Genomic DNA, 18,849 nt, shown 5'->3' with positions numbered 1-18,849 from the left:
GCTGTGTTTCTGCACAGTTTATGGGTTAATTATAGTCTGTGAGGCAGTCTGCACTGAAAAGTGACGAACGTCAGTACGCCGCACCACCTTCTGAGTGCCCTGCACTGCAACACCCAAACACCAACAAAGAGCAGGCTGCGCTTCATTAGTTAGTATTCTCTAATGAGCAGCAAAACTATTTCACCAGGATTAATTAAGCAAGAGATTGAATCAATTAATGCTGTTAAAAGATTGATTGGGAGCAAACACCATCCGTTCAAGCAGAGCCAGGCTCTCTTTAATGAGAGAAGTTGGTGTCCACAAATGCAATACACCAACAAACTTTAATGAGCTATGCAACACAAGCATAAGCATCTTGACATTTCTGTAGCTAACGCTGCCTGTGAATATGTGTTGATTAAAGTAAATGATGAGATAAGGTATTAGTGTTTTTTTCTGCCTGGTTTCTGGTGTCAGTTTGTCGCTGTGAATTTACTCATGACACTCAGCAGCTGACTCTTGATCTGCTTGTCAGCTCCTACTTAACACTACTGCACTTTGTGCTCACACACTGCATAACAACATTTAACACACTTAGACGTACACACTGCTTTGATGTGTTATTGGTGCAAAATCAAGACCATGTTGACTTTTAAGGTACAAAGCAGATACATATATATATATATATATATATATATATATATATATATATATATGTACACAGTATAACACCAAGTCAGTTACAGGACAATAAACAGGAGTATCAGTCTGTCAGTTTAGGAAGCACAAGTGATTGTGAATCAGTTCCACCTGCTTTGGTGCAAATGAAAGTGTCAACAGGTGCAATGAAGAGGCAAAAGGGAATGGTTTTGCATGTGGTGGCCACAGATAGTTGCTCTCTCCTTATCCTTCCTGACTGATTCTTCTCTAGTTTTGTGTGCTGCTAGTGTTCTTGTCACTACTGGTTGCATGAGGCGGTACCTGCAGCCCAGTCAAGTTGCACAGGTAGTCCAGCTCCTCCAGGATGGCACATCTACTGGTGTGCATGTTTCTGACCAAAGTACCAGAAACAGACTCCATAGGGTGGCATGAAGGCCCGACATCTTCAAGTGGGACCTGTGTTTAGGGCCCAGCACTGTGAGAGAGAACACCAGAGCTTGCAGGTTGCCATTGGCACCCTGTTCTCTTCACAAATGAGAGCAGGTTCACATTGAGTACATGTGACAGGCATGAAGAGTCTGGAGACGCCGTGATGCACATTATGCTGCCTGTAACATCATTCAGCATGACCAGTTTGGCGGTGGGTTAGTGATGGTCCAGAGAGACACATCCTTGGAGGGTCGAACAGACTTCCATGTCATAGCCAACGGTACCCTGACTGCTGTTAGGTAGCGGGATGAACTCTTCAGAGCAATTGTCAGACCTTATGCTGGTGCAGTGGACCCTGGGTTCCTCCTGGTGCAGGACAATGCCCATTCTCATGTGGCCAGGGTATGTAGGCAGTTCCTGGATGAGGACAGCATTGATGCCATTGAGTGGTCATCTCCTTCCCTTGACCTAAATCCAATTAAGCACCTACTGGATGTCATGTATCGGTGCATCCAACGCCACCAAAAACCACCACAGACTGTCCAGGAGCTCACTGATGCCCTGATACAGGTCTAGGAGGAGATCCCCCAGGACACTATCTGCCGACTCATCAGGAGCATGCCCAGACGTTGTCAGGAGCGCAAAGAGGCACACTGGAGCCATACACACTACTGAGTCACATTATGAGATGCCGTTATAGAATTCACACAAATTGGATAAGCCTGTGATTTCATTTTTTAACTTTGATTTCCAGTGTGATTTTCAATCCAGCCTTCAGTGGCTTGATGATTCTGGTTTCCAACTTTTTTATCAAGATCTGATGTGTGATTTAAGTGTATCGTTATTTTTTTTTTTGAGCAGTGTATATATAAAATAGCATACCAAACAAAGATAAGATAATAGTCATAATAATTTGAATTAACAGTTTTGCACTTCCTGTCATCTAAATGAATATAATTACCAGATTAAATATGGAAAAAAGAAGGGAAAAAGGAGAAAAAATAAATAATAATAATACATACATACGTAGATATATACATACATACAAAGTAAGTAGTAGTAGTAGTAGTTGGTAGCTGATAATAAGTGAGTAGTAAAATAAATAAATGAATAAGGTCCTGGCAGGGCTTGAGGGCTGTCTATTCAGTGGTTTAAGTGATATGGTGTTGGGGGCAATGATGTCACTGACAATAGAGAAAGATTGTTAGGGAATGAGAATATATGTGTGTGTGTGTGTGTGTGTGTGTATGTATGTATGTATGTATTGGGTTTATGTCAGACAAATGCACTCAGGGAACCTCTCATGTTTTTTAATAGTCCATCATTAAATGTACAGAATGGACAAAAATGTACAAAAAATAAAAACGATAATACAGTCATGCATAAACCCATTCAAACAGACATTCACATCCCAGAAGTGCCATCACATCAGGGCTTTCTCTTGAAAACACCACCACGAGATTTCCTCTCTTCCTGTAAGGGCTCCTATAGAGCACCGCTGTTATTTCCAGTGCTGTGACGTACAACATTAAGATCAAAGCTGTGTATTTTCCGTGGTGGAGAGAGCAGAGGTGCTTTATGGAAATGAGCCCAGCAGTTCTTGCCCGAGCACAGCCATGCCAAACGAGGCCTTGCTACTTAGCATCTCATTTACATTTAGTGGGGAAATCGACTAATTAATCATGTGGCTATTTACCATCTCATTACCGTGGAGTTGGTGCTCCCTGAGCTGGGCCCACTTCTCAAAAAATATTCATATCTCACACTCGCTGGCTTGATTTACTGTGCATTTTTTACACCTTCCGAATGGATTTTGTAGAAGTTGCAGGCATCTCATTTACCTTACTAAGATTTGACAGTGACACTGCAAGTATTAGCAATACTATTAATCTTACTAAAACGTGTGTGTGTGTGTGTGTGTGTGTGTGTGTGTGTGTGTGTGTGTGTGTGTGTGTGTGCGTGTGCTTCTTCCATAGGGGGATTGAGTGGGTGAGTCTTTCCAGTTTCCTATCTTTTGCCACTTCTGCTCCCAACAACATGGGCCTGGTGCGAAATGAACTGCAGCATGTGGATCTGCCGACAGGTAAGAAGCTTGCACAAACACACACACACACACATTATGACCTGTACCTAAGGCTACCAACCAGAACTTTTATATTGTCCTTTGTTGTTGAGGTTTCTATTTTGTTCGAGGTTCCTGCAGCCTTAACAACAAAGAAAATAGACACTTCAGACTCTCGCTCTGTGACTCTCTGTATATTTGTCTCTCTGTGTCTATGTGATCCTCTAAGAGACTCTTCTTGTTCTCCTCCAGGGGATACTAACACACTCCTCCAAATTAGGTCCGAACTAAACAGTGTAAGGGTAACACCAAGGGATGCTTAGCTTTGAGAGAAAATGAGATCCTATCATGAGTTCCTGCAGAGCAACTTATATCCCTGCCTGAGCCCATTGAAGGGTCTATGGAATTACTGCACCAGCAGTGTCCATTGTGTGTTTTGACCTCCTCCAGGGGGTGGAAAGAGTGAAAGAATTCAAAAGCATTCTGACGGTGAAGTAATGAGTGGTTAGGAAGAGATGGTTTCAGTGGGAAAAAAACATTGTCTTTTACTTTAGATTAACAGTATATGAGTACTAATATGTGTTCAATCTTGGACATAAATAATTGATGAGCACTTTCTTAATCATTTGCAGAAGTCTTTCCTGTTTTTGTCGTGTGTCTGCTTCCTAGATTTTAAACATTGGCTTTAGAAATTTGCATGGGCACATGAAAAAATATGGTCACTATAATTGGTTGAGTCACAGAGCTCGTATCCTGGATTCATTCAGAACAACGACGAGGGTAAGTCACTTCTTTAATGGCTCTCTCTAAAGCACTGAAGTCGTCAAAGTTAACAGTGCACGGCATTAGCTTTGGTTACAGGCCAGTACACTTTCCAACACACATAGTCTCAAAGGAAGGCTATTATGCTTTTCCTTATTTTTAGTCATAAAGAATTTTACAATGTTGGATGTTCACTTCAAGTGTGGCCAAAGTTTGAAATAATGCGTTTAATGTATGTAAAGTAACCTCATGCTACAGACTGTTCTGAACACTCTGTTTCCAATGTTCTTTCTATTTTGGCTACAAGATGACATAAGCTTATGATGGATGTCTTTATATGATCATCTGCTCTTGGTACACCACTGCAAGTGTTTTATGTAGCCTTGCCATGCTAATGTCAGAGAAACATGTAATCTTGGTTGCCGACGTTTTTCCCTGATTTCAGATCACATTTAGAAGCTTTTATTGGTGATTTGTCACAGTAGAAAGTGCAGCTATACTCTGTTACAGTCATTGCCCTGGCTGCAATGATAGTGCAGAGATACTGAGATACAGAATACCCAGAAACACATACAAATCACAGCAGACTGTGTGTTTTTTGACTATTAAAGCATGTTAATAGTTCTAGTAGTAACCCAAAATACAAGTATGAACCTGAAAATTAGCATAAGAGGTCCCATAAGAGATCCCCTTTAATTGTTTTTCTTGTGAGTTCTCCAAGGTGTCCTTGACTGCAAAAAAGTAGCTGCAAGTACTGTGCACAGGACAGTGGGGATCTCAATGTCATGCCTCACAACAATGATCCACCCACGTTTCTGTGTGTGTGTTTGCTTCATCACAGCATTTTCCAAAATACGCTTTCTTTAGCCGTCCCTACAAGGACTTAGATGAAAAAGATCAATATCAATTTAATCTGTGTGTGTTCAGCACAGAGATACAATAGGTCTGGGACATGTTTAGCCTAGCATATCACCGAGATGAAAAGAGAAGTTAGGGGAAACAGCTTGCTAAGCACCATCAAAAAAAATATGCCTTTCAGGAACTCTCAAGATGTCTTATTTATAGTTTGCAACTTGTGCTACATTTAGACATAAAAAGAATTTTTTTTTGTCATTTAATATCATATAATGCTTTACAGAGGAGGTGTAGATTTTCAGCCTGCTTACTTCAGCTGCAGGTTTGATCTTACAGTGTATTTCATGTATTGTTTTAATGTTAGATATTAAAATGACAATTCTACCATCCAGCATTTTAAGTGCTGCTACACCTGGACGTCCTGGACCAGATTCAGTAAGTCTGCAGGCAGATTTGCATAATTTTGTGCCTGTTACTTGAGCTTAGTCTCATTTATCTCACTTATTCAGAGTAAGCGAGCCTATTTTTGCATAAACAAGTCCTTAAATAGAACAGCACCAAAGTAAGTTTTGTACTTAAATATTCTGTACTTCAAGTGACAGGCTAATCCACCAAGGCAGACATCTTCTGCCCTTTACATCTGGAGCATTTTCTGGTAAGATTTGAGACTCTAGAATGAAAAATCATCTTTCTCGCTCATCTTTCTCAATTGTGGTGATACCTAGTCTCTGCAGAAATGATAGCAGCTGCTCTGAATGGACATATTCTTTATTTATGAGATGACTTTTTGTGTGCTGCAATAACTGGGGGAATTTGGTGTTGAGAAGTGGTCAACCCAGTTTGCATTGCCTCACATGCAGATGATGTACAGATGATAATTACATTTCTATTTATACATGCATGATCCCGGTAGGTGTTATTAGTATTGCACTTTGAGGTATCTTTCCAGATCATGAGATTCTGACATTGCCATGAGGAAGCACACCACTTTGAATACAGCAGTTGAAGAAAACGTGACCCCATTTGTGTCTTTATTGCTGTATTCGGGACGTTGAGACGTGTGTGTGTGATGACACATATGATTAGAGCCTGTAGGCTGATGATCTGAAGAGGGGGATAATTGACACTCTGGAAACAAAAGAGGAAATGATGAAGGGGGCACAATTAGCCTCTAGTGCACCACAGGTCACCCGAGTTTTCTCTACACCATATGCATAGCTATTTTATTCCCTCTGGTACACACCAACTGTCATCTCAACAAAACTATTGGAGGTCACCCCCCTTCACCCCAAACCACTACAGGCAGCTCTGTCACTTGTACATTTTAAGCAGGCCACCGTCTGAAGTGTCCTCAGCAAAAATCAGATCAGCACTTCCTCAGGCAAATATGATAGGATACACCTGAAGGGTATTCTTGTTTTGTTTAAAGGGGCACCTTGATGCTCTGCATAATGTCGCCTACGGTGGGTGGAAAGTTTTCGAATGAAAGGCAGAGATTAGAGCAGGTGGTAAGAGTAAGTTGTCGGCAGTTTGCTCTCCCTGCTCCGGCGAAAGAGATGAAACCAGGACACCCCATCTGTAAAGTGAAATGAGATCAATCAGTCTCGACACAGGTGTAAGGAAAGATAGCGTCTTCTGCTTTCCATCATCACCTCGTCTCCCTCACAAACTCACTTTTCTCTCTCTGTGTCTGTTGTGTTTTCCAGGCAGATGCTTTGCATTCAGAGGCGAGCGAGGAAACGATGAGCCTCCCATTGAGATGATTAAAGTGTCTCATCTCAAGTGAGTAGCCAGCTCTCCCCACCACCAACAAAACCAAATACCAACATCACCATAGTCTCTCATGCTTTTACCTGAGACACACACACTTAAACATGAGCTGCACATTTACATAGAAACAATTTACACCAGCGCACATGCCTTCACCTTACCTGCCTGGAGCAATCTCACCTTTCTCTTTCTCCTTCTGTCAGTGAACATATAATTCCATATTTACTGAAAAGGTGGGTGTCTTTTGCTTCCTTTTTCTAAGGTGTTGTAATAACCAGACCTGAATCCCAAAGCACATCTTCAGTAAGACCTGAAAAGCACAGATTTACCATCAGTTGTGTCATTTTTTCAATATTATTGTCCCCTAAAACCGTTACAAAGTCATGTTGTGCAGTGTTTTGGATTATCCATGATTTATCATTGCTGCATCTGGTAACAGGATTGTGATATTCAGAAATATAAAAGAGCATGCATTTATAGTCATCACACTTTTTTTTTTTTTTTTTTTTTGAGCAATGAAACTATGCATAAGGTTATCAGACAGCAGCTGTCGTCTGCACACCCCGCTCCGCTTGACGTGACGGGAAATTCTGCTTTCATTTCAAGGGCACCGTACTTTGACAATGCCAAGCTACCTTGCAGAGTCCTAGCCTTGTGTATACATTATGATTATATTATTAATTTAAAGATGTATTATACTGGAAAGGGACACCTTTGATTATTCTGCCTATGTTGGGTAGTCCTGCATTTTTGTTCTTTTGCTGATAGCAACAAGTGTTCCCTCCAGAGTGAAAAGCGTGGGCTGCTCTGGAGGCAATAAGTACAAGGGTCAGTACAGGAGCCATGGCCATGAAAATATAATGTATGATATCGCATACAAGCTGCTTAAGTGCAGATAATTAACTACCCTCACAAATGAAACGTAGAATTCATCAGTGATAAATGGCACTGTTAGCAAATTCATTGCACTCAGGGGTCTTGCTGCTACAGCCTTGCTTGGTCTTGTACAGTGTGAGCTAATGTTTGCAAACCTGAGGTAAATATTGCTGTGTATAAGACATTCGTGTGTCAGTTTGCTGACTCTTCTCCACTTGAGCTATCTGAGCATTTTAGTGAAATGCTCAACAGTAGGTTTAGTATTTTAGCTTTTAGTATTATTCTAGAAACTGTGGCTGCAGTGAAAGTTGCATAGTATTGCTTTAGTGTTGTAAGATGAGCAGTAAAATATATTATGTGCTACACTCCACACACACCACATCATGGGGTAAAAGGAGGTGAAAAAATAAGGAGGTACTGGACAGTGCATCATTTCTGTCTTTTTTTTTTTTTTTTTTAAAAATCTATATCATCTTATTTATTTCAACCAGGCTGCCACAGATCATAATCTCATGATAGCATAGGCCTGGGGAGGTTGTAGGATCAGGGAGAGAGAGGGTAACATGCTTTCACACACATACACTGAGAAGCTGCCCAGTGCTGCAGTGTTTTTGTTTGCTCTGTTGAATTCTGTTTCTCCTCTACAGCAGCTGAAGGTTAAGATATTTGTTATTGAGCAATCACATGGTAGCTTTTTAAGAAGGGAAGCTTCTCACTTGGCCAGATCTTTTTCCCAGGTGTTTGGAGATTCATACTGCCTAACTAAATATTTAGTTCATACGTGCAAGAAAATGCATGTAAACACTGCTAATTTTGATTTGATTTGATATAATTTCACTTTATCAGAATGTTTTCTATTTCCAGGACGTACAGTTTCACTGAAATACACAAATAGAAAAATACGAAACAACAAAACCAAATTACAGACACTACGCATCACATCAGACATTACGAAGAGTGGATGCAGCACAAACTGTTGAATCATTACCTATTCTGTGTTTGACCCAGGCATCCCAAATAGTTTGATAGGTTTAATTTCAGCAAATTTTGAATGCCAAACACTCAATTTACTGCGTTCTGGTTTATGTAAATGCACCAATTTGTGCCTTTTCTGCATCATTTTCAGAGGGAAATTTCTTTTATTTTGTCAAAATAAATGTTCCCTGCTACTTTCATGTTTTTATTGAGCGGTACAAATGCACAATGCTGTAAATATTGTGGTGAATGTGTCTCTTGTGTCCCTCCTGAAATCTATGCCTCTTCCTCAACCTGTTCAATCGAGCCTGTGGGACTCTAAATAGTCTGTGTGGTGGCACTGATGTTCCTCAAATAAAACGTGACAACGTGTGAGAATACTTTCTTTTAGTATATTCAGTTTGAAACCCTGTCTCAAACATTTAACCCCTCAGTCTTTGAGCAGATCTGTACCTTTCTAACTAGTCTAGCTTAAAGCCGAAAAGAGAGACAACTGTACTGACTGTATTTGTTATTTATATCTCGCTGTAAACAGTTGTGTGCCAAAGATACACCACAGTAAGGTTTAAGACATAACAACAACAACAACAACAACACACCTTACAGTGGGGTTTTGGGCAGTGTATGTTATGAGATGTAATGTGTATGTGTGTGTGTTTGGTGTCCATCCTCAGACAGTACCTGGTGGTGGTGTTCAGAGACAAACCCCTGGAGCTGTGGGACATCAGGACAGGGACGCTTCTCAGGGAGATGGCTAAGAACTTTCCCACTGTGACTGCATTGGTACTGAAAAAAACTACATACTAATAAAAAACACATCTTTACTGATCATTAATTCTAAAGTACTAGTGAAACACGAGGAAAAAGATACAACAAATAATGTGGAAATGTAACAGAAATGACATGTGTTCCCCAAAAGCTGTTAAGGTATGTTCATGTTAATTCACAGCTGTATATCTAAACATCTCCAGTTTAAGTATTTACTTTAACAAAACACTGTCAGTGCTGTAGTAGCACCAATTGTTGACTCTTCTCTGCGTTAATAGTCTCTACTTTTTGACCCCTTTCCCTTCTTGTGTTTGTGTGGGCCATTTGAAAGATTAGTCTGAAATTTTTCCCCAAGCTCAGCAAAGAACAGTGGCTTCATTAGGCCAGTGCAATGCTCATAAAAGAAGAGTTATGCTGGACAAACTTTACAGTGGGGCTGTAAAATCCTCCACAGCGCAAATAAAAAACGCCAGTATCCTTAATAATACATGCTGGCCTCCCCCAGCCCCATATTGCTGTCTCATTTCCATATTGATTACAACCTTGAGTCAACCAGACTGCAGCCACAGCGCTCCAGCAGTTAGATAGGGAGGCTGGGGGGAAAACAGCTCTCCTGCGTGCCTTAGTTTCATTTATGTGAGCATCTACTGTATGTGCAAAGTGTCTCTTCCCTTTTCTCCTGTCTTTCTGCTTTTTGCTGTTATGCGGGCAAATGTGTTTATATCTGGGTCTTAGCCTAGGGCTGCTGCTGTAGCTGAAACTCTGTGTGTTTGTGTGTGTATACAGGAGTGGTCCCCGTCCCACAACTTGAAGAGTCTGAAGAAGAAGCAGATGGCAGCGAGGGAGGCCATAGCTCGCCAAACAGTGTCAGATGCCGAACAGAGTAGTGTTGAATCTTCTGTCATCAGGTCAGCGTTATAAAACTTCAGAATTTTGTTCCTGGAATATGTTTACCAGGATAGAAAGCCCTGAGGCAGAGCTCTTATGAGAGGAACTGAAATCAGATAAAAAAAAGTCACTGTGGGAGACCGCAATTATGACACTGTAATTCGAATGTTTTTAATTTAACAGTTAATCATTCCAAATACAAAACTATTTCTCTGTCCCTTATCATGTTTAATTGATTATCTGATTGCATAAGTTAACAGTCCAGTATTAATTTTCAGCCACAGAAAAACCTAGATCAGCGCGCCTCGACTGACATACCTCCACACTCCTGTCAGATAAACTCAAGTAACCCTAGGAAGCCATCTAACATAACCTTTTGTCCATTACTTTAATCTAACTATTTCAACATTTTGTCCATTACTTTAAGCTAGCTTGTTCAACCTTTTGTCCATTACTTTAAGCTAACTATTCCAACCTTTTGGCCATTACTTTAAGCTAACTATTTCAACATTTTGTCCATTACTTTAAGCTAACTATTCCAACCTTTTGTCCATTACTTTAATCTAACTATTTCAACATTTTGTCCATTACTTTAAGCTAACTATTCCAACCTTTTGTCCATTACTTTAAGCTAACTATTTCAACCTTTTGGCCATTACTTTAAGCTAACTATTCCAACCTTTTGTCCATTACTTTAAGCTAACTATTCCAACCTTTTGTCCATTACTTTAAGCCAACTATTTCAACCTTTTGGCCATTAATTTAAGATAGCTATTTCAACCTTTTGGCCATTGTTTCAAGCTAGCTATTTTAGCCATTTATCCATTCTTTGAGCTTAATGTGAAGACCTCTCTTGTCACTTGCTAACTTGTTCTAACACATTCAATTGCAACACAAATGAAAAAAAGTAAAGCTTTAAAGGGGAACTAAACCCCCCTCTCTGGGCATTACTCTGCCCACAGCTTGTTTTAAAAAAATTCAGAAAAGATAGGCGGAGCTGAGGGAGGGAGGAAGGGGTGGGGGGGCAGGCGAGTGGCTGAGGAAGGGGGTGGAGTGAACATTGTCCCTCGCTGCGGGGAGAGGAGAGAGTGCTTCCCCGGAGGCCAGGCCTCTTTACCCAGTCCCTCTCCTCCACACTTTGGCTTATTTTCACCCAGCCCAGCACTGGTACCTTGGAGAGCGGTCCCTCACTGCAGGGAGAGAGGAGAGGGCTTCCCCAGAGGTCAGGCCTCGGTCCCTCTCCTCCACACTTAGACTTATTTTCATTGTGCCGATGGTGGCTTGGAAAACCGCCCCTAACTGTGTCACACGAGCAGAAGGGAAGGCGGCCGGAGCTCGGCCAGTCCCCTACTCTACACTTTGACTTATTTTATCCTACTTGGTTCTATTTCTCCCTCTCTGGGAGCCTGGGCTCTCCCTCACCGCGCAGCAGCCCACCTCATCCATCCATCCATCCACCCCTCCCTCCCTCGCGGCCCCGCACATATACCCCCAAGGCTCGACTCTCTCTCACCGCGCAGCGCCCCTCCACATCCCTCCCTCGCCGCCCCGCATATATACTCCCGAGGCTCGGCTTTCTCTCACCGCACAGCAGCCCTCCACATCCCTCCCTCGCCGCCCCGCACATATACCCCCGAGGCTCTGCTCTCTCTCACCGCGCAGCGACCCTCGACTTCCCTCCCTCGCCGCCCCGCACATATACTCCCGAGCCTCGGCGCCTCTCCTTGACCAACTAACCTAAATACTATAAACACACTACTAACTGTAAACCTACACTAAAATACACTATGCTAACAATACAGTTCAACAAATTACTAGCTATTCTCTCTGCTCTACTACTCTCTCTGCTCTGATCCAACCTACTCGCTATCAGTTTGATAACTGCGCTGCGGACAGAATGGTTTTATAGTAAGGGGAGGAGGAGTAAAGGGAGGAGGGCAGGCTTTAGCGTGGACGGTTAGTGACGTCATTTGCCTTGAAAAAGAATCATTCGCCTCCAATGTAATGTAATGTAAATTCAAATGCAGTAACCAGGTTTCAAGCTGTAGAGGGCACTCCGTACCACATTTTTAAAATAAAATAAAATGTACAGTTTGCACTAAACTGTCAAGATTTTGAGCAGGTTAGTCAGTAACACTACTATATAACCAGAAACAATGATTATCGGCTGAAAAAAATGGTTTTAGGCTTTAGTTACTCTTTAAAGTAAAGTAAAGCTGACTTAATATGGTTGTATTTTTTAAATGAAATGATAATTTCTGTTTTGTTTTGTTTTTTTGTTTTTGTTTTTTTGTTTGGTTTTGGTTTTTAAATTACTCAAACTTCTTTGCAATTCCCCCCTAAGGTATAAGTACTCCAATTTGGGAATAACTGGCTTGGAAGAGTTGCAGAATACCAAGATATCCTAGTCCAGCTAAAAAATGTCACATTGGAAAGAGTGCAAACATGACATATTTCTCTACTGCAGTCTCCTCCAGGATGCAGAGAGCAAGTCAGAGACCAGCCAGGCCATCTCAGCCAGGGAGCATTTTGTATTCACTGACACAGACGGGCAGGTCTACCACATCACCGTAGAGGGCAACACAGTCAAAGATGGTGCACGAATTCCCCCTGATGTGAGTCCAGAGACTGTGTCTTTTTTATGTCTTCACTACATCAAGGTCATCCTCACTGATCCTTGCACAGAGTTATTCCCACTCATTTCATATATTTTACTCTCCATTCAGGTTCATGTTTTGTTAAACCTTCCGGTATACAAAGATCTAAATCTGTCTTTTCATTGCCCTGTTTACTTTCTGTGCACATCAGTGTGCCTCCTATCGCTACCTCTACCTCTGACTTTCTCCTTTCCTCTCTCTGCAAATTTAGTTATCTGTCAAATCTATTAATCAATACTTTCTCTCAGTATTGGAACCTACACTGTCCCTTACACTGGATTTCACTTTTATTCATCACATCCATGATTGTGCAGTCACTTTTTTTTTTTTTTTTTTTTTTAGATAGAAAACTGATAAGCTTTCTTTTTCGGTCTGTCGGTTCTTTTGTTGTTGCTCTGGCTTCATCTCTCTTATGTTGAAAGGTTAAATCTTTCTGTGCAACCTGTGCTATTCTTTCTCAATGTCAAAGAGAATGAAAAGATGAGAGCAAAGTGCTTCACATCAATTACTTCCCTGTTTTTGTGATCAAACATCTGCATTGTGTCAACATTTTACCTCGTTTTGGAGCTCAAAAGAAACATGGTGGTTAGCCAGTGTCTGCACAACATCCTCTTTTGTTTAGTAAAAGCTATTACTCCCCTTCTATGTCTTACGTCCTTCAGGGGTTTTTTTTCGTGAAGCTTGTGTGCCAGATGATATACATGCTGGCTCCACAACAAGACTTGTGTTCAACCTAATGTGCTACGGCTTTTAAAGCTTTATGTTTTTGTTGCCAGATTAAACCCATTTTTTTGCTAGAGAACAACAGCAAAGTGAATGTGTGTGATTTTGAGTGTGTCATCAGTGTGTCATCAGTTTGTCCCAGATAGTGTATTGCACGTGTTCTCTTCACTGGTTCAGAGTGTGACTCAGGCTCAGGAGAACAGTTACTGTATAAACCTGTAAACCATTTGACATTAACCCAGCTATTAATTCACTGTGACAGCAACATGATACACAGAAACAAGCCATTACTTTAGATAGGATTTCTTTTCCGCTGGATGACTGCAGGATGTGGTGATAAAATAGCAGCAGGATGTTTTGGTTACTTCATGAGTCAACATGTCACCACCAACAAAGAACCGTTTGATAGTTGATTTAAGAAAGGTGTTTAGTTGCCCGAGCATCTGTTTTCCCCATAGTAACATGAAATTGAAGCTATTGTTTGAGAAGTTTTCTGGAAGACTTTCTCTTCAGGAACTTTCTTGGACTCATATTCTAGTTGTGACTCCTAATTTTGTTGAGCTAAGTCAAGCTATAGAGTAGATAGCACCTTCTGTTGTTTGTCTTTGATTGCCCACATCTTCTGTCAGTAAACACAAAGCGATTTCACTCATTATCACTAACACTTTCTCGTCATTTGAGATGGCAAAATTCATCTTGCTCCATACAGCATTTCTAAAGGAAAGCCCCCATAGTATATCAGATTCTAAAGTCCATTCCTGAGTAGTAGATTGGATTGTTAGACAGCCTGTGTTTTGCCCGCTCACTCCTTGGATCTATTCACAACACGCAGACAGAAACTGGAGGTTTACCTGGGGATTTTAAAGCCTTATCTTCGTGACGGCTACAGATTCATTGCTCGAAGATTTGCATACCCCAAAGGTTTTACAGTCCTTTCAGGATGATAGAAGATCTTCAAATCTCTGTCAGGAAACTGACAGAAACTCTCCTAAATAAAGTTTTGTCCTATCATCCCCACTGCATGCACACTGAAGGTGAACCGACAGTAAATGTCTTCCCAGCAGCACTCTGTCTTGTGGCGCAGCCTTACTTTAACTCAGCTGATGTGCTTGTTTACCACTTGGCCAGATAATATGATGTTTTATAGTTGAGGGAAAGGCATTTTTATGTTGTTGAGATTACAATTTTTAACTACACATTGGAACGCTGTATTAAAGAGGAGCCTTGTTACCATCATTCACAACATCATTTATTTTATGTCTATCCTCTAATTATGTGGAGAGTGATCATGGACTTGTGATGATTTTTAATTAGGTACTTGAAGAGTGCAACGATGCTCATAGGTGACGCTGGTAATAGTAATGAAATTCTAAAATTTTGTGTTTTTAAATATTGGAAAATAATCCACAAAGTCAAAAAAAGTAAAAAAAAAATCAAGCCATGCAGCCTAAACTGTTAGTTACATGTTTAGGTTAACTTAAGTAACAGTTTTCATATACATGACTTAATTCGGAATTCTTAATTTGGACAAATACGCAGCTCTCTCTCCATATTTTTCGTTTCGCTCCTCTCACTGAATATGTGCATTCGTCCTGTGTTGCAGGGCAGTATGGGTAGTATTGCCTGCATCGCCTGGAAAGGTGACACCCTGGTGCTTGGAGACGTTGACGGCAATCTCAACTTCTGGGACCTCAAAGCTCGTTTGTCCAGGTAAAAAATACACAAGTTTTAGGCCACTTACTACACTGTACCTACAGTATACTACATCACTACCTTCAGTTCTCCAAAGCATTTCTTTGTGCTCCTTTTAGGTTTTTACATATTCGTTCCATATTGATTCTTATTTTGAATACATTTTTTATGAGACCAAAAGAAACCCTGCCCAGAATGGTCATGGATTGATTGTCTCTGCTGGTGTTTCTCATTTGTTAAAACCAACGGTAAAGAAATGACTGTGGGGTAGCAAAGAAAAAATCAATGGCTAATGCTGTTGATGCTTTCAGGGGAATACCGACACATCGAGGCTGGGTGAAGAAGATCCGCTTTGCTCCGGGGAAGGGCAACCAAAAGCTGCTGGTCATGTACACAGATGGAGCAGAAGTCTGGGACACCAAAGAGGTGAGGCTCCACACCAGCCCTTGGCAGTCACCGTTGATATTATACATGTGGCAAACTTGATTAGTTTGTTTTAACACATTATAAACTCCAGCACGCACCACCTGACTGGGCTGCGTAAGTCATGTAAAAGTAAAGAATCTGCAACGGTCTGCAAGTTCGTAGCAGTGGTTTACATTTAAACAGATTTACTGTGGCAGAATTAATGTGTCTCCACAGCACTGTAATCACTGAAGCACTACAATATTGTGGCGGGGTATATTTAACTAATGTCCTCTCTCAAACTAACGCTGCGGTAATAGCATATCCGCTGTAATTGTCCTGTTATATTAAAGAATCATTACAGTGCAGTGTACACATACAGAAGCCCTAAAAGCTTTCCACTGGCATACATAAGCACAACCATAGCAGGATGGATGATCCTCATTCCTGTAAGCGACATGCATCCTTGCTTCCTCTTTAACTTTGTTTACTGAAGTCATCGTCATCATCCAGAAGGTCCTCTCTCTGCGCTGTCTTCATTTCACCTCATCTAAGAATCCTTCAGGCTAGTTTGCGCTCCAATTCATCATTTGATCTAATGTCATAGACTGGACTTTTTTTGTTTATCTGTATCCACACCATAATGTTTGTTAGCTTACCCAGCAGCAGTGTGTTAAAAATTGAAAAGTAGATGGATTTGGACACCGATAGATGCTGTGGTGTATTACGCAGCGTGGGGCAAAGGGAGAGGGTCCCAATGGAGCACTATTGTCTGGGTAGAGAAAGGTGTTTTCTTGAGGGGAGCTGAGATAAGACACAGTTTTCAGTCCCCAATCGTAAAAGCCAGACAACAGATGGATTAAGCTGCTGAGGGAGGCAAGCAACGGCTATGGGGCTGAAAAGAGAAGGAGCGAGAGAGAGGGAGGGAGGAGCAGGAGAGAATGAGGGAGGGAAGGAAGAGCAGGAGAGATCTCCGAAATGCTTCAGCGCTCTGCTGACAGCTGGGTTGCACGGACTCCCATACAGCCCCATAAAAAGCCAGAGAGAAAAGGTTTTTGTAGAACACCTTCTGAAAAGGCTGCTTTTCCACTGAGTCTTCCATTCTGTATCCTGCTGTACTCAACATAAATTAGTTTACAGTAGCACCCATCCTCCTGTTTCCGAGCCAACAGGCTTTTTATTGAATCCAAAGTTCATCCCGTCTTGTGACTTTGTCCCTTTGACTTTTGCAGAGAAGTTGTTTTCCCATCGTCTCCTTTGAGTATTTGCAGATGCTTTAAAAGAAGTATTTAGGTGACAGTTATAGATGAACTGTCCTCCTCTCTTGCAGGTCCAAATGGTGAGCAGTATGCGGATTGGCCGCAATGTGAACTACCGCATTCTAGACATTGACTGGTGCACATCAGACAAGGTTGTGTTGGCCTCTGACGACGGCTGTATCCGAGTGCTGGAGATGGCCATGAAATCTGCCAGCTACCGCATGGATGAGCAAGACCTGACTGGTGAGCCAGGGAACGAAGAGTGAAGGGCAGCTTGCATATTTTAGGATGTTGTAGAAGAGAAATGGATTTGATAAAGGCTTTATGCTTAAGAAGTTATATGCACTTTAAAAATCTGTCCAGTAACACAACAATGGACACAATGACATGTAATGTGATACTACTCACAGTGGCATTAACAGCCATGGCCTAATATTGTGTTGTGTCTGATGTGTGGGGAATATATTCAGATCCAGTATGGTGTCCCTACCTGCTGGTTCCCCGAGCTGCGCTCACTCTCAAGGCTTTCCTTCTGCTGCAGCCCTGGTCAGGAACCTTCACCATGGACATCACTCAAGTGTAAGTCTCAACTCTGGTTAAGCTGATGTTAATGTGTCCGCTCTAAAATAATCCCCTGTTGTTGGTGCATGGTAGTGAAGCGTCACTACTCTGCACCTGGCAGTACAGCATTTGCTATGAGATGGGCTAGATGCTACTGTACAAACGGGAGGAACATGCAAACGCGACTACTGCAGTCAAAAAGTTTTGCATGGAACTTCCCAAAAAAAGAATTGAGGTGCAGTGCGGTTGTGCTTTGACGGAAATAAGAAACCAGTCAAATGCAACCCCACAGTTTATTTGTTGAAGTTTGAATCAGAGTCATTTAGGGTCTTTGTGTGCGTGCGGGGGCTGGGGGGAATCATCAAATATTTCCCTGCTAATACTGAATAGTATTTTTGCTTGAAATGCCCATTTCTGCTAAGGTCAATTTCAGATTTTCAGCTTCACCTGACCTGCATAGAACTACCAGTCAAAAACTCACATGAAAACTGAATACCCAGAGAAAATGCAATACCACACTCAAGGACCAAAGTCAAAAATCTGAATCATGATCTTGTTAAGGTGTTTATAAAATGATTATAAAAATCACTGCATCACCAAACTTTTTTACTGCTCGAGATGCCCCTGAGCAGGTCTTCAAAATCAGCGTCAGGGCTGACCAATGCGTTTTTTAAAATTATTTGTAACAGCCTCATAAAGTCATATCCAATTCCAATCCTCAGTTTATTGTAGCAAATTGTAGTTCGGTACACCAGCTATAAAAACAAACACAAAACAAATACTGGCACACAGAGTGTGTGTATCCCTAAAGCAAGCTGTTGCAACCAAGTATGCAGAGCAGCACATTGAAAGGGGCCAGTAATTTCACTTATTGATATCCACACAGCCTGCATCAATGATTGAGCAGAGCTGCTTTAGGTTTAACTGCATTTGAACTTGCGTGCTATGCTTTGTTAAACATGGGGATGAAGACTGGCTGTGAATCAATTGTTAAACATACTTACAACAACAGTTACAGACTGACCTCCTCTCACTACATACAGTATGTCATCAAATCTCAATAAAGCTGCCAATATATCTTTATCTATATATGTTTTGCTCTATTGGTTTTAATTGACACTAATGTTCTTTTTGTTTGATTTTGTTGTTATGTACTTTTTACAAGGTTTTCTTTTAAGGAAGACAGAGAAACATTTTCTGTAGTCGCCTATCCTGTTATGGGTGGCGGTGGGGGCTGTAGCCTATCTCAGCTGACATTGGGTGAGAGGCAGGGTACACCCTGGACAGGTCACCAGACTATCACTGGGCTGGCACATGAACAGACAACCATTCACACCTGCGGACAATTTAGAGTCACCATTTAACCTGAATGTCTTTGGACTGTGGGAGGAAGCCGGAGTACCTGGAGAAAACTCACACTGCCACAGCGAGAACATGTAAACTCAGTAGGGGTCCCCCACCCTGGGTTCGAACCAGGAACCCTGTTGCTGTGAGGCAACAATGTTTACTACCACACCACCGTGCCACC

At 41.5% G+C, this 18,849-nt stretch overlaps 1 protein-coding gene across 1 annotated transcript in view; it reads left to right on the top strand.

Moving 5' to 3' along the window:
* Positions 1 to 18,849, top strand: part of wdr11 (WD repeat domain 11) — a 62,717-nt gene that overhangs the window by 31,984 nt on the left and 11,884 nt on the right. Inside the window, exons 12-20 of the mRNA XM_049600115.1 lie at positions 3,045 to 3,151; positions 6,454 to 6,529; positions 9,043 to 9,151; positions 9,923 to 10,044; positions 12,492 to 12,639; positions 15,008 to 15,114; positions 15,408 to 15,522; positions 16,832 to 17,003; positions 17,231 to 17,339. Of these exons, the coding sequence (XP_049456072.1) occupies positions 3,045 to 3,151; positions 6,454 to 6,529; positions 9,043 to 9,151; positions 9,923 to 10,044; positions 12,492 to 12,639; positions 15,008 to 15,114; positions 15,408 to 15,522; positions 16,832 to 17,003; positions 17,231 to 17,339 (1,065 nt within the window). The remainder of the gene's footprint in view (positions 1 to 3,044; positions 3,152 to 6,453; positions 6,530 to 9,042; positions 9,152 to 9,922; positions 10,045 to 12,491; positions 12,640 to 15,007; positions 15,115 to 15,407; positions 15,523 to 16,831; positions 17,004 to 17,230; positions 17,340 to 18,849) is intronic.

Source organism: Epinephelus fuscoguttatus, linkage group LG16 (genome assembly GCF_011397635.1).
Source record: "Epinephelus fuscoguttatus linkage group LG16, E.fuscoguttatus.final_Chr_v1".
In the NCBI taxonomy this organism is placed as follows: Eukaryota; Metazoa; Chordata; class Actinopteri; order Perciformes; family Serranidae; genus Epinephelus; species Epinephelus fuscoguttatus.
The sequence above is the reverse complement of the archived record's forward strand: the minus strand, read 5'-3'. Positions and strand labels throughout refer to the sequence as shown.